The 23,504-nt window shown below is 38.6% G+C and overlaps 4 protein-coding genes across 6 annotated transcripts in view; 2 read left to right on the top strand and 2 right to left on the bottom strand.

Annotated features, from left to right (window-relative positions):
- The window catches only part of LOC145434072 (choline/ethanolamine kinase-like), a 15,233-nt gene extending 9,413 nt beyond the window's left edge, over positions 1–5,820 (top strand). The window contains exons 10-14 of the mRNA XM_080311357.1: positions 739–847; positions 3,617–3,723; positions 3,807–3,888; positions 3,953–4,338; positions 5,235–5,820. Coding sequence (XP_080167483.1) covers positions 739–847; positions 3,617–3,723; positions 3,807–3,888; positions 3,953–4,027 — 373 coding nt within the window. The 3' untranslated portion in view covers positions 4,028–4,338; positions 5,235–5,820. The remainder of the gene's footprint in view (positions 1–738; positions 848–3,616; positions 3,724–3,806; positions 3,889–3,952; positions 4,339–5,234) is intronic.
- LOC145434068 (uncharacterized) overlaps positions 1–23,504 on the top strand; it is a 169,864-nt gene that overhangs the window by 11,348 nt on the left and 135,012 nt on the right. The window lies entirely within an intron of this gene.
- The window catches only part of LOC145434080 (histone deacetylase complex subunit SAP30L-like), a 127,625-nt gene that overhangs the window by 99,096 nt on the left and 5,025 nt on the right, over positions 1–23,504 (bottom strand). The window lies entirely within an intron of this gene.
- LOC145434073 (uncharacterized) lies at positions 5,527–23,504 on the bottom strand. Of its 2 annotated transcripts, XM_080311358.1 has the most exons (11): positions 23,350–23,504; positions 22,597–22,679; positions 15,216–15,375; positions 14,810–14,914; positions 13,902–14,054; positions 13,635–13,767; positions 13,460–13,569; positions 11,804–11,955; positions 9,979–10,044; positions 8,455–8,554; positions 5,527–5,941 (listed from the first exon to the last, which is right to left on the bottom strand). In XM_080311358.1, exons 1-11 carry the CDS (start codon positions 23,494–23,496, stop codon positions 5,894–5,896), a joined length of 1,257 nt encoding a protein of 418 aa, XP_080167484.1. In that variant the 5' UTR covers positions 23,497–23,504; the 3' UTR covers positions 5,527–5,893. The 2 variants fall into 2 exon arrangements, with proteins under 2 accessions (XP_080167484.1, XP_080167485.1); XM_080311359.1 differs by lacking the exon at positions 13,902–14,054.

Genomic DNA, 23,504 nt, shown 5'->3' with positions numbered 1-23,504 from the left:
TTGGACTAAGCTTCTACTTGACAGTTTTCAGCTTTCTAGGCAAAAATAAGTCTAGAATACTTACTTATACTTTGCTAGTTGTACTTGTACTTTGGTCAAATGTCGCTAAATTGTACTGTTGAAATGTAACGAATTTTGTTCAAAAAGTCGTTTTAGCTTTCACATATAACTAGTCTAAAACGAATTCTAGGGTACTTTTAAACAGTTTGTAGCAACACTTGCGGCACTATGTCTCTATCACAACATGATGCAGAAAAAGTTTTCGTATTTTCTATATCACTGTAAAATTTGATGTTTCATTGTTCTACTTTATTGGTTCTCAAACTACGGTAGGCCTACTTGCAATTGCGATGTAAAATTGCGATATATATAGAAGAGCGGTAGGAAAGTTGACAAAGACTGGCGATTAATATCCACTGATATACATGGTCTATCGTTTGACTGAAATCTTCATTTCGATGCTCATTTTCTATTGATAGATAGCGTCCCGAATACAGGGTAGCCTATACTTACATGTAGCCGTGAGTGTATTATGCACTGCGTAAATACTTCGTGTCATGTGTAAATGATTGAATTAGAAACTATTTCAAGTACCGTGTAGAATATGTGAGTTTGAAGCTGTTTAGATTAGAGAACGTGTCTCTTCAGCGCTGAGCGATCCTTTTGGTCTTTCCTTGCCATGGTCACATTCATTGCTATCAAGTTCTATTCAATCCACAAATTGCATTCTTCGAACAGGGGTTTTGATATTGGGAATCACTTCTGCGAGTGGATGTACAACTACGCTCACTCCGAGTGGCCGTTTTACTCGGCAAACTTGAAAAATTATCCCAACACAGAACAGCAGGTGAGATAGGATAGTCCAGGGGTGGGCAAACTTTTCAGCTCGCGGGCCGCATTCAACATCTTAATCCATTCGCGGGCCGCACTATATATAATTGGGATTATAAACCAAAATGCAATATTGGTATTTGATTACAGTGAGGACGTGGATATAATATATATGCTTATTTAAAACAAACAAAACATTGCTTTGGTGATATCATACACGCGTCAGAAGCAGTGACGTGATTTCATAGGCTGGTCGACCTCAATGACCAATTTGCCAAAACTATAGAGATGAAAGTCGGTTGTCCCGATTCTTAGAACAGGATTGAAATTTAAATCTGTTAGCAGCGATCTGTTTATAGATTTACTAATTCCACTTTTGGTTCAGTTCCAGGACACACAATGCTGACAGCATCATAACCATGTTAGATTTAAACACGCTTCTACTATTTGCAGATAAAATATAAATACCCTAAGTCTACGCATAGAACGAATCTATAAGCGCATCACTAAAATAGTTAAAACTGGAGTGGCCAATCTGAAATCACACTCGTGATCAGAATTATGTCAATCTCGTTTAGGATTTCTGTGATTTTTAGCAGTTGAAACCTTTCAAACTCTGTGGGCCTTGAGATGGTCGAGCCAGAAATTAAACATAAAACTAATATAGGAAATATTTAACTTAGAACAGTGGTTCTCAAACTTTTTAAGACACGTTCCTCTTGTGATGGTGAAAGATTTCGCGCCCCCTTATCGCCATATCACAAAACGCAACCAGGATGCTAGAAAACCCAACGGATAATTTGATGGTATGGAAGGTTACGACTGTGGATGAGAGATTTTTACATATGAAATGCAGACTAATTACAGAGCACTAAATATGAATTGGGGGTAAATCGCGCGTAGCGCGAAAAATTTTTTCAGTTGAGCTCAGCTTCGCCCCCATTCAGATGCTTTCACGCCCTCAAGTAGAGCACGCTCCCCAGTTTGAGAACCACTGCCTTAGAATTATACTAAGAGAAAGTTTAATTAATCCCTGCATTAATTCGATATTTAGTACGCATTTTATTAATATTTTTAATAAGTTAAGAAATATACTAAGAGAAAGTTTAATTAATCCCTGCATTAATTCGATATTTAGTACGCATTTTATTAATATTTTTAATAAGTTTCTTTTGGCTCTCGCGGGCAGCACAAAACAGTGTTGCGGGCCGCATGCGGCCCGCGGGCCGTAGTTTGCCCACCCCTGGGATAGTCGATCCTCTGCCTCACTTGGATCAGGCTGTGCGATTAATTGTTTTATAACAGAAGAATGAAAATGAGATTTGATTGGTGCTCCCCGTCCCTGATTTGCTTCAGTAAATTTAATCATGGATTAGCAAAACTTTGCTGCCGGTGCAGTGTTGTGGCGACGTGAGCCAGTGGTTTATTCGAGATCACTTGCCATGTTGTTACAAATTTATGGTAAATTGTAAGGCAGCATTTTTGAATTTTCACATTCCAGTATCTAGAGCAGTGGTTCCCAAACTTTTTCAGTTTGTGGCACACTAGAAAAATCAGTACTATCGCAGCACACTTAGGCCTAGAAAAGATGCTTTAAAAATATCAATGTTTTTTTATATGAACAGAACATGACAACAGAAAATAGGTTGAATTGTTGACAAACATTACCACATTTTGTCATCGACCCAGTAAAAATCAATAGAGTGTCTCTCATTTGCAGCTTTTAATTACAGTCAAAAACGAAAAGCCATGTTTACGTAGCAATGAGGATGCCAGTTTTAACACAATTTTGATTGTTTTTTCACCAATCGTAGAATAGGATTTCGGTGCAGACATCTAAAACTCATTCAATTTCTTTTGTAGAAGCAGCTATTTTTAATGTGCATTTTCGGATATCAATTACTGTTCTTCTGCAAAAATTTCGTGATTTATTATGATGACATAATTGGTTACATGTCATGTGCTAACTTATCAGCTGTTGAAAAAGTTCAAGCGCCCTCAAGTCGCATATGCTAGTTTTCAGGCCTTTTTCAAGATATTTATACAATGTGGCGCGGCACACATTTCAAATGCGAATCACCGATCTTGAGCCTGGCTCAATTTTTATTATGAATTTTGCCCGATCGGGGTTGGTACTCTGTGTATGCTCCTAGCGTTATTGATGATGGCATAATGCATGGGGTTTATAACGTTACCTGCAAATTAGAACGTCACTCGAAGCCTGCGATTCAACTGCTCGAGCTGTCACTAACATTAGTAGCCTAAACTACTGATTGCAGAGGTGGTCAGTAACAAAGTACTTCTACCTTTTCTGATTACTCAAGTAGATTTTTCTACTTGCGTTACTCCAGCTTGATAGTTTTTTTTAAGCAAAACTACCTACTTTTTACACTCTAGATTTTGCAAAGTAGTAGGCCTAATTAGTTTCAGGGTGTCTGCATCACTTCTATCCGTGAACTTGTCATAAAAATAGTGTGGAGTAGTAACCCCTGTATCACCGCCTCCTATTTACTGCGATTTATGCGGCACATCGAGCAAATCTGCTATGAAACTACTCACTTTATTCAATCATTTATTTGAATCTTTATCAATTCAAAACACCACAAGAGAGGATGCTGTTTGGATCTCCACTTGAAGTTGTTTTAACATGTCTTGGAAATCATTGCTACTTCTACTTGAATGCTGACACTGAGTACTTGCACCTCTGACTGATTGTACTTGAGAACAGCTCTTCCGACTATTCGCAAACAAAGATTTTTTTTATCATCGGTACATTCTTTCACAGAGAAATTTTGTGAAGTCGTACGTCGACCAGCATTACGCTTCGCCTTGTTCCACTACTGACAACGACGAGAAATGGCAAGTGGACTATGTAATGCGAGAGGCAAACAGGTAGGTTACTATTTATAGCAAATATACATTCAAAGAGCCCTGTTGTGTCATTGAAAGTCTATTTTGCTTTTGACACTTTCTAGATTCGCACTCCTGTCGCACTTGTTTTGGGCATTGTGGTCTGTGGTGCAAGCGAAAATGTCCGACATCGAATTCGGATACATGGTAGATGCTATTTTGCGAAAATTTCAGTTCAAAGCCTGACTCCTTTTCGTTGTCTGTTTTGTAGGAATACGCGAATGAACGGATGAAAGCGTATCTCATACAAAAAGCAGAGGTCGAAGCCAGCGATTCTCGTACATGACTGTGAGTCGACGTGAATTTTTTGTCAACATCAAATGTCAAACAGATATGAAGGAGATCGAATCGGAAGACGTGCCGAAAAGGATTGGTACCGCATTCCGCAATTTGTTGCATGTGTCAATGGATTACCTGTCTTCATTGAGTGTCGTGTTTCTATGCATTATTTTATGCGATTCGTGAAATATTTAGAAGTACTGTTGTTGCTTTCATTGCGCTGACTGACACTATGGTTTCGCTCTATACGTTTATTGCGTACGGTACCACATACATGACTTTATTAGTCTGGAATTTTACGATATATCAACCAAATATGTATCGGTAATCACTAGGGCAATTTTTTTTTGACCCAAAAAACGGAAGATTTTGACCTAAAAAATCTAAATTTTGACCTTTTTTGACCTAAAAAAACTGAAATTTGACCAAATTTTGACCTCACGTATGCAAATTAGGTGTTTTCGCATATAATGTTAAAATTGTACTACTTATCTTCATTTCTGGTTGGAACTGTCTGTCCTTACAAAGTAGATTGGCCTGTAAAAAAACGTTTTTGGCTCAAAAACTGACAGATTTTTACATGAAAAACTAGTATTTTAACGAAATCTGGCCCTATGAAGAATTCCAGTAGTTACATTACGTATTCTGGTGGAAATAATTAAAATTTGTTGTAGTACAACGTAAGATCCTTTCCTACATTCTCGGGTAGAAAGTGTCTGTTCTTACTACGTAGCTTGCCAAGAACGGAGAAAGAACGTTCAACAGCAGCATTTGTTGGCTGACAACACTCAAGTTGTGTGCACACTGCTGGTGACAAACCGTGTTGCTTCATTCTGACAATGTTGTCTGTATCACAATTTTTCAGCTTGCGCTTCTTGATATAAGAACCATGCAATGTCCAAGCAGTCTTGCTTCAGCTAGGATATTGCGGTACGTTTACCATAAAACCATGTCACTATTTGTTTCATTTGACCATTTATGATTCACAATGAGCAGACGATGGTCCGTTTACAACGGTAGGCCTATAAAGTAGGCTACAGGCTGTAAATTATCAAATGATAAGTTCACAGACAGCGCAAAATCTACGATACAAACGAAATGTAGAGGTCAGAAAATGTTTGATTTTGTAAACAATTTTGACAAATTTTGACCTAACGCTACAATTTTGACCTAATTTTGACTTTTTTTGACATGTCAAAAAAAAATTGCCCTAGTAATCACTAATCAATATCAACTTCTATCATACAGCGATTTATATTCAAAAATAATATATTTGGACTATTTCAGGTGCCGTACTTACTCAGTCTAATTTTGACACTTGGCCTGTTATCCTCGTAAAATATCTACTGTGTGTGTGCTTTTTTTCATGCTGGTTATCACTATCACTGCGTACTTGTTTTGTTGATGGCAATATTTTTGCTCCTTAATCTGCTACATCTTCAGAATGCATTGATCACCTCGCAGGATTCAGTACAATGAATTCTTCTACCAGTTTTTGTATTCAGGATATGGGTCCTTTACTAATTGATAACTTATTATATATCTTCAGAACAGCATTATTTAACTGCTCCTTTAATTTCTAATCATACCCATTACCCAACTTCATGTGACAGAGTGAATGTGCAAAGAGGAAGTGTAATATGTGTTCCAAGTTTCCGTGTGCAATTGCTGGCTGCCTATATAGTTCCCTGTTTCTTTGAGTGTATCAGACGTCTTGAGTATCGAATGAATGTAGTATTGAAAAAATGTATTCTCAATAGCAAATGAACATTGTTTATGAATTACAAAATATAAACTCTATACTATTTGTGCGTAGTGTGTTGCAAATACAGTGTTCAGCAGTGACGCGAATTGAAGTTGAATGATGTTCCTTTTATTTACGCAAATTCGTCCTCGATGATCTTGGCTGGTACTCAGATCCCTGAAAATGTGTTGGCAGATGAGTGGTAAAGCTATAATCTGACTGTAATTTTCTGTTGGGGAACACAGAATTGAACTAATGGGATTAAAGTTCATGAAGTGTTGAACTAGAACCACCAATTTTATCAAGGAACATTTCATTCCATAAGACCCAGAGGGAGTAACCATGTGCTATAGTTGGCGAAGAATATGCAGATGCGGCTAAAACGTTGCGTGCATACGCGTTCAATTTCGAGTTGGTTGGAAGATATCTCTTACCGTAATGAATGAATTGAATGTGGTAGCGATCAGCTGTGAAGCTCAGGTTCGATCTACTATATATGTCATGTAAGATCATTATACACACACTGATATAGGAAACATTGTACCAGTCAAGAGACCAAAACTCAGGCTAATATTTATTGGTCTCATGGACAATGGACATCAAACGATAGCAAGACTGTTTTCAAAAAGTGCAAACAACTGTCTACGACAGTTGTCCTCATATATGATCAGTAGTGAAGCATTCAGGTAGATTTTTCCTAATTGCACTACCTACTCAGTGATTATGTTTTTCCACTTCCACTGAACAGTTTCCATTTTTTTAGGCAGAATTAGAAGTAAAATACTTGTACTCAGAGGTGGTCAGTAACGAAGTACTTCTACTTTTTCGAAGTACTCAAGTAGTTTTCCTCTACTTCTGGTACTTACTCTAGATCTTTTTTCCCGGTACTTCTACTTTGTAATATTTTGTGATTTACTCACTTACTTTTTGCTATTTTCAGTTTGTCAAGTAGAAGTAATTTAATCCCCCAATAAGAAAGATAGCCTAAGGAATTTCGGGGCTGTTTTCACGTAGTACCAACATTTACTTTTCCTAAAAGTCATGTAATACCCAGAATTTTCGCTTCGCGCAGTAGATATGGAGTGACAAATATGTTATAACGAAAGTATCGCTGCATATAATTTAGATACCGGGTTGCGTGGTTCCGTTCACACCGCATTGTCGCCTGTATCAAATATTTCATCACAGTGTGTATGGCCCGCCATAACGTTTGAAACTACCGTTTCGCAATATAGCAATTACCTATTATTGCTAGCAGTCCATGACTAGGGCTGGGCAAAATCGAGTACCTGAGTGATTCGATTCTGAATCACGTAATATGCTTCGAGTCGAGTCGAGTAATCGAGTATCACTCGTAATGACGTCATAATAGAATGTAATATGTCACAGCTCTAATATGTACCTTTTATGCGATCTAAAAGAATATAATGCCTGTTATCCATCACATTAAAGATACTTTGGTATTATTCGACCATACCGATTTCATTGCACTTGGTGACAATGTTGTGGGATGATCATGACTTCAGAAACATGCTATTCCCAGTAACGTTGGTAGCTTTGTACTACATGTTACGTATGGTACGATATGGGCAATCAATGTTTCAAGACTCCAACAGTGAAAATTAGTATCGAAACTATAATTCTCGTTGATAAATTAACTTTCAGTGGCGAGAAACGTATAATTTCAGTACTCGAAAAAATCGACTTTTACTACTCGACTCGAATCATTAAAATTAATACTCGATTCAGATTCGAGTACTCGAATCATTGTGCCCAGCCCTATCCATGACGTGTCCTAGTCTGGAAAAGTGGACTTTTACTTTTTCTAACGTAATACCTGTTTTAGCGGACCACCGTTGAAACTTTCTGGACAGAAGACATCATATATATTTTACGCTTTTTAAAAGTAGTATTTGTACTTTTCTTTCAATTACGAGTATTATATGTTGAGTTCTAATTAAAGCTTCAGATCTTTTGTCTGGAAAAAGATATTTTTAATTAACGTATACTAATCGCGTAAAGTGTTAAAGCCGTATCCGACACAACTTCTCCGTATTGCTCTTCGACTGAACTAGGGGCCTTATAATATGGGGGAGGGCGCCATGCCATGATATTCTCTAAAACGGGGTGTTCGAGTAAACGAAGGATTAGTATCGCATTTCCATATCAATACCATCATTTACATCCCATGATGTGGACGACTGCATATTCTGTCATAAATTGACACCTCCTGGGATGCGTCAATATGAATCAAGCTCTCTACACCTTCCTCATAGCTCCATAGGCAGCTTTTGACTGTCCATGCGAACGAATTACGATCATTTTCACACCTACTTACTTACATGAGTAGATTTAAAGTCAGTCAATTCTACTTCTACTTCAAGTAGTTTTAGGTTGCTTATGAAAGTACTTCTGCTCGTACTTGAGTAGATTTTTTCGTCGCTACTTCTACTTCTACTTGAGTAGCTTTCTTGACTACTTTGACCTACTTTAACCACCTCTGGTTATCTTGGTCCCGACTTTGAATGGTGTTGTCCGCAGGACACGTCTAGCCGAAAAAATGAAGAACGCCAGTGTGCCTATTGACTGTGATCTCTGCTTGCTAAGTAATTACAACACACTAACGTACCATTGACAGCATGATATGCATTTGTTTCGCTACCTGCACAACAGATGTAATCAATACTTACCTTGGAAGGTAAATATCCATCCGGTTCCGCTATTGCTGCGGATCGAATTTTACTCACTGTGAGCGCTTGTGCTTCTTCTGTCGTCAAGGTATCAATATATCTGTTACAAAATATACATATATGCGTTCTGTTTGTAGGTGATTTGTTTAGAAACTTCTTAGGACTGCACAACGGTTGCAACCAAGTCACCAAGCTCTGAGTCACAAGTCAATATCACTTTTATAGTTTTGACTCGAGTCAAGTCGAGTCATTTTCAATTCACCACCGAATCCAAGTCAGCGAGCAGAGGGTCGAGTCCGAGTCATGGTAGTATGACTCGAGTCGAGTCCAAGTCATTGTGTTGGCTGCTCAGTTTCGAGTTAAACTCCCATTAAACCCACTTTTTATAACTCTATTTAGTGATATCGAATGGTTCGCATTTATAATATACTACTTTCCTCACTTTTGACAGTTTTTGGTCGCATTTTCAAGTGCCAGTACCAATAGACAAAATCCCAATAGTGTGGTTAGTTTACTATTCTTCGAATTTACAATGAAATGTCGGTCTTGGCCGTCTAAGTCACGAGTCATGCGCACTGACTCGAGTCCAAGTCGGGTCAATACACAGATTGACTCGAGTCATTTCCGTATTTTGATAAAATGACTCGAGTCAAGTCGAGTCATCAGAAAATCGTGACTCGAGTCGAGTCATGACTTGAGTCATTACAACCCTGGACTGCACTATCCCCTGACTTGTGGAAAAGTATCTCGCCGGCAATCCTGACTCACAAACGCTGTGATTCTACTGAATCAATACTAGTTAGCCCTCTATTTTACCTTGACGAACGACCTGAGGTATCGTTCTCGCCTTCAGACACACGCCACCTTTTTTTATCACCTGTCATTTTATATTATCTTCCTCCACTTTTCATTCAGTGGCAATGCCTCCTTTTCTATATCGCCTAGGCCAGGTGGGTGCCTGATATCGAAGACTACTCCAAGTCGTTTCAACACCTTCCTATCTTTCATTACATCGCAGTCTTGCGGTGCATAGAAATGATGAAAATATTAGCAATAAATTGAATTGAATTAAAATTATCAAACGAAAACGGTTTCCATAGCAGGATTCAAGTCTATTCGGAAAAGCTGGGGGTGTGAAAACAGTCGGTAAATCCCAAACATATTTCTCTTAATTTTTCAATAAAATGGTGGGCGGTGACCTAAAAATATTGAATCAAAAAGCATGTCAATCTGCACCTGATATCTGCAAATCACGAAAAAGCAATAGCAGAAATCGCCCAGCGACAGTAAAGATGGGGGTTAGGGTTCTATATATCCTCGGGAATTGTTGAAAAATCGATAGTGATTTTGCATCTTCACTGTAATAATCTTGTCATTGCTCGATACCGTATATTCGAGTCAAATGTTACTTGAGCTAAATTCAAATTGACACTACCATGCACCCGCGTCAGAACCTTCCCAGATTCCGGAGAAATTTCTGCTGCGCGGACATTGGACACAATAGCATTACTAGCCTTGGATTACCTGCACCACGCTTCAGTGTCTGTAAACGATGTCACTTCGAACTCTTCCAATTCATCGAGCAGCGTTCTAAACGAAGACGACTCGGAATTAACGTCATATGTCAGAGTTCCCGCGCTGATGCGCGAAAATCGACAGACCAAGGTGCTACTTGACTGCAGAGGTGGTCAGTAACAAAGAACTGTCACTTCTTTGGAGTACTAGAGTAGGTTTTGCCTAGTTGCACTACTTACTCAAGTGGTTATGATTTTAAATTACTTCTACTTCTACTTGAACAGCTGTCCGTTTTTTATGGCAAACCAGACCTAGAATACTTGCTTTGCTTGAAAATCCCTCCTTCTACTTGTACTGGAGTAGACATATACCACATTACGGCTACTTATAATTCAGTACCAATGACTACTTTGGCCACCTTGTCTAAAAGCAATAGCCAGGCAATGAGAGTACCGGTAGCTCTTCTAATGCGTGTGTTGACTTGTTTGGCCATTCAGATCGGTGCGGTACCATGTTCTTCATTGGCACAAACATTTTCGTGATCATTCACAATGTGATAATAGCAGATAAAGTGCAGGCCCAACAAAAGAGGGAAAATTAACCAGAGGCCGACCGCCTACAGCAAGGCCATGAAGACTGGTAATAATGACAGATATATTAGCAAAAGAAGGATTGAAATAATTCCCCTACAGCAGTGGTTCCCAACCTGTGGTACGCGTACCACTAGTGGTACGCGAAGGTCTTCCAGGTGGTACGCGAGTAGATTTTGTTTTTTTCGACCGATGGAAGTTATCAGTTTAGGTGGGGTTGATTTTGAATTTTTTTGACTAGTGGTAAAAAAACAATTCCATGCATCTCATCAATCCGGGCTGATAATGCCTAGTTTAATAGAATTTGCTATTAATAGGGCGATTTTTTTGTCAAAATTGACGCGTCAAGTCAAAAAATTGTAAAAATTGTTTAGAGTCAAATTTTTTTTACCCCTCCATTTCGTTTGCATCGTAGATTTTGATATTTTACAGCTTGTAGCCTACTTATTAGGCCTACCGTTGTAGACGGCCCATTGTCTGCTCATCGTGGATCATAAACTGTCAAACGAAACAAATAGGTTGACAATTGACATGGTATTATGGTCAACGTACCGCAATATCCTAACTGAAGCAACATGGTGTGTCACCGGAACAGTGTACGCACAACTTCAGTGTTGTCAGCCAACAACTACTGCTGTTGAACGGTCTTTCCCCATTATTGGCAAGCTACTTAGTAAGGACAGACACTTTCTGCCAGAGAATGTGCAAAAGTATCTTTCGTTGTACTACGACAAATTTTAAATAACTCTACCTTAATACGTGGTGTAACTACTGGGCCAGATATCGCTAAAATAAAGTTTTTTGATGTCAAAATTTGTCAGTTTTTAAGTCAAAAACGCTTTCTCAGGCCAAACTACTTCGTAAGATAGAGAGTCCCAACCAGAAATGAATATTAGTAGTACAATTTTAACATTATGCGCGAAAACACCTAATTTGCGTACGTGAGGTCAAAATTTGGTCATAATGAAGCTTTTCTAGGTCAAAATCCTCCGATTTTTAGATAAAAAATCGCCCTAGTTATTACACCTCACATAGGTCAAATACGTGATTATTACGTCATAAATGGTGAACACATTTTCAACCGCCCACGGCGTGCTTAAATTATGTAGGTGGTACGCGAGCACTGCATAAAACCTCGAAGTGGTATGTGAGTGGAAAAAGGTTGGGAAACACTGCCCTACAGAGTTACGATAACTGAATCAGACCAATCAGATCAATCAGTAGTACAGCTGCTTAACACTAACATAATTTTCTTGTGAAGGAAGGCAATGCTGTCATGGGTTTTCTTTTTTTGCCTTTCACGCGCCTCGGTCATGGACTCTTTCACCGCGTCTTTGAGCTCAACCTTTAACTCGTCCCTCGGACTGGGTGGCTGCATACGACTCAGATTCTTGAACTGAAACGAAAGTGATATGCTTAGAGGACGGTGGTTCTCAAATTTTTTACAATCTGATTTTCATAAACGTCTCATGACTAGGGCTTGGCACAATGAGTCGAGTGCGCGAATCCGATTCGAGTATTGATTGTGATGATTCGAGTTGAGCATTACGAGTATGATCTTTCAAGCACCATAACTATACAATATGACGAAGAACCATTTTATAAATGGGAATTGTCGTTTTGACAGTATTCTTCTCACCATGGAAGCCCCGAAACCTGCATTGACTTGATCAGATTATCGAGATGATGTAGCGTGAGGCTACAGATGTTCATAGAAAGGAACCGTCTTGTGTAATGATATTGTAACAAATGGCTACAAGTACTCCGATACTTGACTCGATTCGAAGCTGAATACTCAATTCAAAATCTAATCAGTTAGATACTCGTTTTGCCCAGCCCTAGTTACAACCCAAGCCCAACACGCTGAAAAAGATGCATTTCTACTGTGAGCGTGATATGTTTTTCAGGAAGTATGTGATATAGAAGTTATAGACCACCAGTTGCAGTAGGTTACAGACTTCTATATTCATATATTGCCATGGTGGAGTTTATTTATATAATTTTTTTACCTCTAATATATGGTTTACAGACTCTCCACTGGTACAATGTATGCACTCCCTCTATCGTATGGTCATCCCCAGTCAAATTTAATTTTTCAAGAAGTCTGTCCACCTTACTCTCTTTGTGGAGTGACTACAACTCTACTGTACTGTACTGTACAACACTACTACAGCCGTGGCAACCCTAAGTAACGCACTCTTGTCCAAGGCACCACGCAGTGAGCTTACGCAGACTGGTGTAACAATAGAGGGAACATTGCTCATACGTCCATGTTATACATAGCTACAGAAATATATCGGTTTTACTTGTCATGGCTATTATTTTGATAACATTCCACAATCTGATGATGCAGTTCCAGGAGTTCTATGAAAAGATACCATTGCAATTATTGCATTGTAGCCAAATTAGTCAAGGTGGTGTTATTACACTTCTAGTACTAGGAAATGTTACCATTACAACGATTGAATTGTGGTCAAGTTGGTGTAATTAGACTTCTAGTTCTAGTGATGTTTTGATTACAACGATTGAATTGTAGCCAAATTAGTCAAGTTGCTGAAATTGTTTTAGGAAATGTTACCATGAAAATAATCGAATCGTAGCCAAGTTAGTTAAGTTGTTGCAATAAGACAAGGTCTGCCCCAGAATCCCAACCTAAGAGTTGGAGCTTGATGTACCCTACTCACCGTCATCTGATCCACATAAGCGGTATCTTACAACCTAGATCGAAAGTTAGTCGTGCTGTAAGTTGGCCGATGTAGTCAAAACACCGTGAATAAAACCAAAAGCTATAGCAAGACTAAGTTGACAAAACACCATAACATATCGAGACCATGACCATGGAATAAGAAGACTTGTAAATTATATATCAAAGTAAGAAAGCTGTTGAAATCCGGACTGACTTGCAGTTTTGCCGGTCGTATATTGACGCCATCCAAAAGATCGACACTGGTGTTTTTGGCGACAGTGGCTTGCAATTCGAATTCAGTGTGAGTCTGTAACGAGGGGTTACCTGCAATGAAGCGGCGGTCAAAACGTAACATTACTGCAAATATATGACTCCGCAAGATTAGATACCTTTCAAGCGCAATTGCTTCAGGCAAGAAAGCGGCGATATTGCTGAAACGATGTCAGGAACATTGCTCAAGTTGTTATCTGATAATATCAGCTCTGTCATCTCCAAACACGGACAAATATGAACAATAGTAACCTGCAGAAATAAGTCATACGTAAGTCTATGGACCACAAATTATTGTATGTTTATATAGGAAGAAGTTGAATCTTTGAAAATATATATTTGTTTTACTGACTGTAAAGCTACATCTCAGCATTGCAGTCGCTTACAAGTTTATTCTTCGAAGCATCCAGTTGTCGGAGAGAACGCAGAACTTGTAAACCTTGCAATTCCCGCAGCCGGTTTCCACGTATCGTCAGTTTGATTAAGTTGGTCAGATTAGGAAAACCGCGCAAGGATGATATTTTGTTTACAGACAGATTCTGGAAAACGTGAGAATGAGTGTGTTGACTTGGATACAATATCCGTGAGCCAGATTCACAGATTATCGCAACAGTGTAAATATTGTCAAGAATTATTTCTTTCTTCACAGGTCTGAACAAGCCTTAAAATAGTGAAAGATGCATAACTACATAAAATAGAATATATACCGGCAATTAAAACTTGATTTGCAAGAAAAGGCTAGATGAACACCTTGAGCAGATTACATGATTTGATAGGTCTATTATCTACTGACGTAGTCCTAATAAGCATTTTATATAGATTTAACATGAGTATATATTCTATTAGTCCGGATTGACCGTATAACTGTACCAAAACACACAAGAAAGGACTATGAAATAAGCCTACAACACTGAATTGGTTAAATACAGGATTGTTTATGAGCAAGACAAATTTTGACTGTTCTAGGTCGCTTATTGTAGGATTGACATGATATTGTGGATACATTATGATATAACATACACAAATAACATCATAACGACCACTGTCTTCAGTTTACGGCGAAAAGGGCATCGTGACAGTTGATATTGATCTGCAGTTTTTGAAATGATTCCAACTATAATCATGATCATTTCGTGCTTGGCGATTTCTCTCGAACTATCTTCAAGACCAGATTAAATCATAATTGTCACCTAACTATTAATCGGCTAATATACATCAAATAAGCTACTCATGACATGGCTACCGAGGAAATCAATATATAAAAAACATAATGATTATTGAATTATAAACTTACCAGATTTTGTAGACTGACACATTCAGCTAAAGCTTCATTTGGTAATTGCGATATGTTGTTGTAAGACAAATTCAAAAATACAAGCTTGCTTGCTACTGCAACACCCTGAACAATGATGACCAAACATGAAATGACAAAGTCAATGACAGGTAATATATTCGACAAATCGGTTTCAGTGTGTTTTCCATTACATTCAAGTGCGTAGTTACGTAAGTAGAATTGAATATGGAAGGTAATAAGTTGTATCTGTTGAAGTGAGTTTGAATTTGCATTATTTCTTGTGTTAGAATACTGCAATAATTCCGATATACAGCAACTCTGACCATATTGTGAAATAAATAATGATAAATGAAATCTTAAAAAATATTCATAGAGAAATTGTGATCAACAAGAATAGCATTGTCACCTGGAACTTATGTATTGCGTTTAAAGACAGATCTAGTGAGCGGAGTTCCGTAAATGTTGAGATATCGCCCATGGCAACTTCACTGATTCCGTTCAAAGACAAATCGATCTTCAAGATTAGCTCTGGCTCCCGAAACACGTCGACATTATCTGATGAAGTACTTGAAAGAAAGTATTAGTAACCGACAAATCATCTGTAGGACTGAGAAAACCAAGCACCGGAAGTATATTATGTCAATTATTAATCCCATTATTATGTCTTGAGTAGTAGCCTTTGAATCATCATTATTTGTATCGACTTACTGTCTTTCAACCAATACAAGAACAAGGGTCGATATTTTATTTCAGTAATCTGACATCAGAATGACGTACTCACCAAAATCGAGTACCTGGTTGATTTGATTCCAAGTCGAGCAGTAATTGTGACTTAAAAAGTTCAAATATGAATCATTTTTGCACTCAAAAGGATAACGATGCCAGTAGCACATTATCCAAAACAAATTCGTATTTCTCTGGACCACGACCATTCAGTAGCTCTTTGCGACAATTGTGATGGTCATTGTGTGGGAATAAAGTATGGTAACAATTAGGGATGGTGTGAACCTCTGAAAGGTTCAGGTTCGTGTGAACGCGAACCTTTTTGAAAGGTTCTGTGTGAACACGAACGTGAACGTCACGTGACGTCATATTGCTAATTCCAACCCTATCCTTCAATGAAATGATAGCCTACAATAATGTACAGATTGTACATCAATAATGTACAGATTGTACATGATACCTAGCGACGATTCGGGCGACATAATGTCTCAATGCTGAAGTATCCTATACTGACGCTTTAATCGTCGCCAAATGTATCAACTGGGGAAATCAAATGATATAATAATCTCGTAAAATCAATATCTTCCGCCGCTTTGCCAACAATTTCGATGAGGACTTACCAGGGAATATAATGACAGGAAAGGAAGTAGGCCTACTTTATTTTTGTCCTTGATGTTTTTTGCCGCATATACACCGAATCATGACATAAATACACACTTTCTGCGCATATGCCCACCATGAGTACATGATGTGCATATGCCGACAGGCAAGGAAGATGCAGATATAGCCTTGTAGCAGTGATGGGATGACTCGAGTCATGACTTTACTTAAGTCAAACTCGAATCACCTTTTCATATGAGACCGGAAAATGTATTCGACATCATATATTGATATTGAGCAGAGTGTGAAACGGGTATCTATGCTTGCTACTGATATTACCCCATTAACAAGTCATTCAGTCAATCGCACCGATTTGGTTTTAATGATACAGTAAACATGAAGTGAAGATTGACCCCGTAAGCCTGCTTGTTTTTTTTACATCAGAATACGATGTCAATCTCATTGATTGGTTGAATAAGCATCATTCTCTGACTACATAGCTTATTTCGCTCGTGATGTTTTGTGATTGCGGGTCAAGCTCGCAGCATAGAGTCATTAAATATTTACAAACGGAAAGCTGGATCTTTCGAGCAAACTTTTGCAACAAAGCAAGCAAAACTTTTGAGATTGTCACGGTGCATGCTCGTTTAGTGTCGATTTTTTTTTATGCTGCCAGCGCCATGAATAGATTGGCCTGCCGTTAACATGCAATAAATTCAAACCAGCAATGTTATAATGAAGTGAAAATTGTAACATATGAAAAAGGTTCACAGTGCAGAACCTACCAAGGTTCTGTTGTGAACGCGAACCTCTAAATTTCCGAGGTTCACACACAGAACGCGAACGTGAACCTCACGTTCACACCATCCCTAGTAACAATGTTTTGTTGAAAAAGTATTGATTTTCACGCAAGGGCATACATTTTTGTTACTCGAAAAATTGACATGAAGGAGTATATTTTGGTTACCTAAAAAAGGGTCTCAAATCATTGTGCTTAGCCCTAATCAGTGCAGGATATCAGCAGAACTGCATTAACGGTTATCAAATTCATGTCTGCAAATACAATACCGTAAAAAAACATTTGGGCTCCGAAGCCTCAAAATAGAAGAGTTTACAAAAGAACATGCCAGACTACAATGAGGCGATCAAATTGAATTTTAAACTCAATAAAAGAACTTGTTATGGACATATCATATTTCGAAAATTCAAAACAATGAGAGGTTTTTGCATGAGTAAGCAGTAAGCACTGATCATCTGAATTTAAAATGGCCATGTTGTTGAGCTGCTGCAATCTATGGTGTTTTTTATGACAGAACGTTAAAGGGGCACTGCACTCAAAAAATGATGTGGTCTCAAATTGATGGGCAAAACGAAATAAATTTTTTGGCCGCAGCCATTTTCTTCAGAACGCCACCGTAATGGAGCTGCAATTTATTGAAATTTCCAGAAACACATCCGGCTGCAGCTGTCGCGGCTCCGGGTCATTTCTTAACCCGTTACATGGCACAATGACTTCATGGTCGCACTTGCTCGACGCGATTAGGCAGTCACGCAGAGGACGAACTTAAGATAGTTGTGAAATTTTATGAAGAGCATACGATGCGTCATTCCCTTTGACTTCACACGATGTAACGGCACAACTTCTCGATGTCATTGCAGCTTGCAATAATGTCAATGTATATTCTCAATACTATTATGGAGACTCTGGGTAGAGCAAGACAATACCGTAGACCAGTGCTTTTCGACCTTTGTGAGCTCCATTCACACTTTTTTTGAAAAACAATTTAATTCGCACCAGTCAGCTGGAATTTATTACACAAAAAGAAAAGCTTATCACTTTTGTATTTGTGGAGCTTCCTGTAGGTACAGAGCTTCATTATTTCACATTCAGCGTATCGTATTGTTGAATAATCAAATACTAAAATCACTGCAGTAGAAAAATCACAGATATCGCACTTCCGCTGTTCTCAAGGTGTTCGTTGCCTTTTCTGGGGGTATCGTGCAGTGATTTCTTTCGAAGCTCAAAGGGCGAACCCACAAACAATAGGGTTGTTCAGATTTGGGCATTTTTTGGAAACTAGTTTTGCGTAGTTCCAAATGATAGTTTAGTACATAAAACACTAAGCGATTTTGGTAATTTTCATCACGATCTTCCTTGCCCGCGAAGCCCCCATAGATCCATGGGCCAATCCTCCTTACTACTGAAGATTCACCCCCGCCGGTTTGTAGCTTTTGTGAAGTTTGCGGTAAAAAACGGCTGAGCAGAGGTGGGAAATAGGAGGTTGAAATATCTATTTGACGATTGAACATACCTCAGTCCTATACATGCCAAAGGTATCACACCTTCAGGTATTTGGTACAGGTAGCCGGGTCGTATGTACGAACGAATACCGTCATTTTCATCTGGTTTTAACTTCGTAAATGTTAATGAAAGACATATGGTATTTGAATGTAATGTCACCTTTATAGCAGCTCCAATTCACCTACTCTATATCAGGTTTTGCAGTATTCGATACGTATGACAGAAAGATCCCGCCCCCCTCCCCCGACCACAAAAACTCAGGGCTGTCCTGTTCAAGACATTGTCATAGCGAATACGGCCAGAATACCTACCTACAAGCTCACGATACTTGGCTTCTTCTTAAAAGATCATGACAATTAAGTCATGGCGCCAAAATGAGGGACCTGATCCTCAACTACCAATGTCATTCTGTCAAAAAATGTCCATGGTCTTACTACAGAAACAATAATCTCAATACATATTAGTCATTGTCGTCACCCAATATGATATGTTCTTACAACTGAGTTCACATAAAACGCAAATACCTGGCACAGACTATGTTTATGAAACTTGATGAATTTATTGTACGGAAATTTGCATCATCAGACTTGAAAAGCAGGATAAGTCAAAACACAAATCCACACATAGTACGCCGACCATTTACGTGACTTGAGACAATTGTGAAAGATGAAACGGAAGTTATTATCATTGAAGAACATGTTGAGAATTAGGTAAGCATAAAAACAAAAAGTGGATAACGACAGGCTCTAGTCTCAGGCGGGCTTATAAGGATTTCAGTTGGATTTATTGAAGTTGTGATACTTCTGACGGTGTTGCTCAACAACTTGCAACAGACTTTCCTCTTGGAGTTTATCGTCTGTGATGATCGAAGCAAAGTCGGCGTGAGTTAAACTCCTCGTTCAGCAGCGTCATTGACGACTTTGACATTACTTACAAAATGGCTCATTTCATTGTATGATTCATACTGAGGTCATTGTTCCACAGGCTGATTCAACCATTCTCCAGAACACTCAAATTAGTTGAACAAATGCCATGACTGAGGGCCCACTAAATCAGCCAAAGTCCTTTCTGATGAGAGAATGGGTGTCTTGTGTCGATAAGATTGCGGTTTTTCAACTTTCAGTTGGCGGCTTGCAATGCTTTTTCTGGTATCGCAACTTTATTTTTCTGAGGATAGGGCATAAAGCACAGTTTCGCCCACAATGTACCATGGATGCTTCTTCGACTCATTAAGAGCAGATTCAGCAACATCTTTATCCGTAGTAGAGTAACCGCCTATCTCCTGAATGAACCGCAAGTCGTTTCCCGGCGCGTCACCCCGATGCTGCAGTCCAGCCAAGCAGGAACATAGAATAAGCTTAGAAACAAGTTCATGCGCTCCAGTTGAGTAACGCAACTTGACGAATATTGCATCTGATCAGCCCACATGAACATATTCTGAGAATATTGAATAGTCCCCATCCACCTGACATGTGATGCATTTGCTTGATAGGTATTCTTGCCATATTCCATATTTGAATACCTCCTCAGCGGTTTGAAGAAGACAATCCTGAGTTCTCGTAGTTTTAGGACATTCCTCTTTCAGATACAGCAAATACTGCAGAACCTGGCGTAGAGTTGGTAACTTGGAGAGAATAATACACTCAGATGATATCCGACCAAATAATGACCAGACTTGGATATTGTTATTGGTGGGTCCAGCACAATCTTTTCCAACGTTTCAGACATTCTTCTTCAACCAAATTCTAGTCTACCATCAAATTAGATAACTCGGTATCTTACAGTAACACTAAAATTGAGGCAAAGATTACTGACACAACATAATTACATACCTTTCAGTAACATTTACTAGCTTAACACAAGCTGAAAATATCCGCGCATCTGTTCTCGACTCAAAAACACAGTTGTGCTTCTTCGGTATACAATTCATAACAAACGTGCAACCAATACATGTTTCCCATGAACGCGATAGATTGGTTGTACATGGTAAAACGAAGATACATCTGGCATTTATAGGACTGTATTTCAGTACAGTTATGAAAACAGATATATTTCCCATCCCTACATAGCCGCCTTGAACTGATAACTTCACAAAAGCTCCAAACCAGTGACACGGTCAACACTACAGATAAAGATAGGACGTAAACACCATGGTGAATCGTCAGTAGTAAGGAGAATTGACCCGAGGGGCTTTGCGGGCAAGGAAGATCGCGATGAAGATGACCAAAATCGCTTGTAAAAGTGTTTTTATGTAAACTATCATTTTGAACTTTGCAAAACAAGTTTCCAAAAAAATGTCCAAATCTAAACAATCCTAATGAACAATATTCACTCGAAACAATATCACTTTTCCACTAAATCGACGTGTTATGTCATCACTATATGAATGTGTGCCGAAATTCCAATACTTTGCATTCAAATCAACTCTGGCATCGCCCACTATTACTTACAAGGTAGGGTTATCATATTTTGGATTCGGGAAAGGAGGACACTTATTGAAAATTTTCAGAAAGAGAATAGTGGATCAAGTAGAATCCTGAAAAAATGGTAAATTTTTCAGACTTCATGGTCGGTTGACTAAAAAAGGCCAACTTTCCAACTCAACTCCGAAAATACAGTTTTTCTTTCACACTCAACATTGGTTGACTATTTGGTTGAAATTCTTCTCATTCGCACAAGTACGAACCGTCACACAGGTTGAACAGCACTTTATGCTGTAGTCGTTTTTCGCCATTTTCGGGATAACAGTAATTTCTTATCCACAACACGAATACCACCAGTCAGGGTTCCCCATGAACATGACAAAATTCATGACATTCAAAATTGGTGTAGGGTTCGGGTACCGTAGGAAAATTCATCATCCCTAACCAAAATCCAAAGGTACGCAGACCTAACCTGAACCCACAACTCCGCAGCTGACCCTAAAACATATATATTCATTATATTGTAATTTTACTAATCCCAAAACCATAATTTTACGACACCGTCAAACCCTCATCTTATGATTCTCCAACCTGAATGCGAAACCAATTATGACCGCTCTGAATTTCGAAATGTTCAGAGGGCACACTGATTGGTGATGGTAATGTTTTTTATACATAACATAATAGGACATGATCTATTCCTGCCCTCAAGAAATAGAATACACTAGGCCCGATTAAGAGTAAAATCTCCTGACTGAACATCGTCCGTGGAACGCGGTATCTACACCACCTTGGCGTGTAAGACATATTTCCTTAATAACATCGTCTGACAACTATCTGCAGTGCGTCTTCTGCGTGACTGCCTAATCGCGTCGAGCAAGTGCGACGATGAAGTCATCGTGCTATGTAACGGGTTAAGCAATGACCCGGAGCCGCGACAGCTGCAGCCGGATGTGTTTCTGGAAATTTCAATAAATTGCAGCTCCATTACTGTGGCGTTCTGAAGAAAACGGCTGCGGCCAAAATTTTTTTTTCATTTTGCCCTTCAATTTGAGACCACATCATTTTTTGAGTGCAGTGCCCCTTTAATAATGCCATTACGTAAACACATATTGCTGGTGCGTCGATTAACGTGACTAGTAGCTTCATCTGGTATGGCCCATTTATCGTACTTACTGCAGCAAAACTAAGGGATATCTCAAAAATTCAAGTCAAATTGAAAAAACGAGATATGTTTGTGGATTTAACGGCCTCGAAGTACCCCAAAACTAGCTTGGCACCAAATATTATGTTGACCAGTGAATGAATATTTTGTTTAAAAACATCAAGAACTAAAATATATGCTATGAAACAGAATTTGATCGATCATTTTGATACATTCCCGCAAGAATAAAATATTGATAGATGATGTGTGCCACAGAGCACAGTGTGAAAATAACACTCGACTACATACAGCAATGTTCAGCATTCACTTCAAATTCACTTCCTTTCCCAATTATGATATTGAGAGATGCATATTTTTAAAACTGTTGCCCATCACCAATGGTCTGCTATTAGCTATATACAGTAATCGTATCATGATGCAAGACTGCTGCATTGCCAATGGTGCACTGTTAAGTTTTGACATGTATAAAAAAAAATTTCAGGTAGACTGGCAAGTCGCTTTAGAACGCGAACTCATTCAGATGAATGTATCACATTTTTGACCAGCCTACCTCTTATCAAAAACAAGTAGCTACCTTTGTTGGCGAATACTCGTCCGATCTTCTTGGAGTTTGTCCAGATTCACTTTCTTATTATCAGAAGTAAAATAAGGAATGACCTACGGAAAAAATATCACATTTCTGCACCTTCACGAATCACAAGAATAAGGTACAGTACTTGTTATGCTGACATCGCTGTAATTCTAGTTTGTTACAATATTTTTGTAAGATTTTATATCGTTTGTGATTTCAGTGCATTGATATACAGGCAATTAGGCATGCCTATTAATTTGCACTTGAAAGGGAATTTTCAATGAATGATAGAGTCAAGTTTTCGGCATGACGAGACTAGAGCTGTGTGACTGCTCGTATTTCACTGTTGGAAATATATTGCAAGAGACACCGACTACACAATGTTTGAACGGCTCAAGTGTGGTATTACTACGAAGCAATACTAAACGCTAGTGACAATATTAGCATTTGAAATCACTCCGGACTGTCGACGAAATATGTTTATAGCATTTGTGGTGGGTAATACAACCTGATTTTGATCAGCTTGTAAGTCCATGCTATTTGACCAAATCAGCGTGATTGTGTAAACCACAGACAATGATTTCATACTGGTTGGGTACTACCTACATCAAACTCCTAGTATGGCATATATCGTGTTTCCTATCAAGGCAGAGTGGCAGATGTCAATTCATTGCTATTTCTCTCCGTGTTGACCATGATATCATGACACCGTGAGACTGTCTAATCGCATATGGTATCATTAAAATGATAGCTTACCTGATGGGAAATGCTTTCAACACCCGAGTTTTTAAGATCAAGCATATATAATCTTTGCTCATCTACTCGCTTTACGAACCATGATACTGGCAGAGCAGATACTTCTTTCAACGACGAAAGTATAGAAACAGGTTTTAACGTTGACATTTTAAACT

The sequence above is a fragment of the Botryllus schlosseri genome, chromosome 2, assembly GCF_051294905.1.
Source record: "Botryllus schlosseri isolate E-star chromosome 2, Bs_hap1, whole genome shotgun sequence".
NCBI classification, from domain to species: Eukaryota; Metazoa; Chordata; class Ascidiacea; order Stolidobranchia; family Styelidae; genus Botryllus; species Botryllus schlosseri.
The sequence above is the reverse complement of the archived record's forward strand: the minus strand, read 5'-3'. Positions and strand labels throughout refer to the sequence as shown.

Excerpts from the sequence above, each read along its gene's own strand:
- LOC145434073 (XM_080311358.1), bottom strand. The coding sequence starts at position 23,496 with ATGTCAACGTTAAAACCTGTTTCTATACTTTCGTCGTTGAAAGAAGTA. Across the intron at positions 14,915-15,215 it reads ACGCAATACATAAGTTCCAG|GGTGTTGCAGTAGCAAGCAA; the intron begins GTGACAATGCTA and ends ATCATTGTTCAG. Across the intron at positions 14,055-14,809 it reads GTGTCAGTCTACAAAATCTG|AATCTGTCTGTAAACAAAAT; the intron begins GTAAGTTTATAA and ends CACGTTTTCCAG.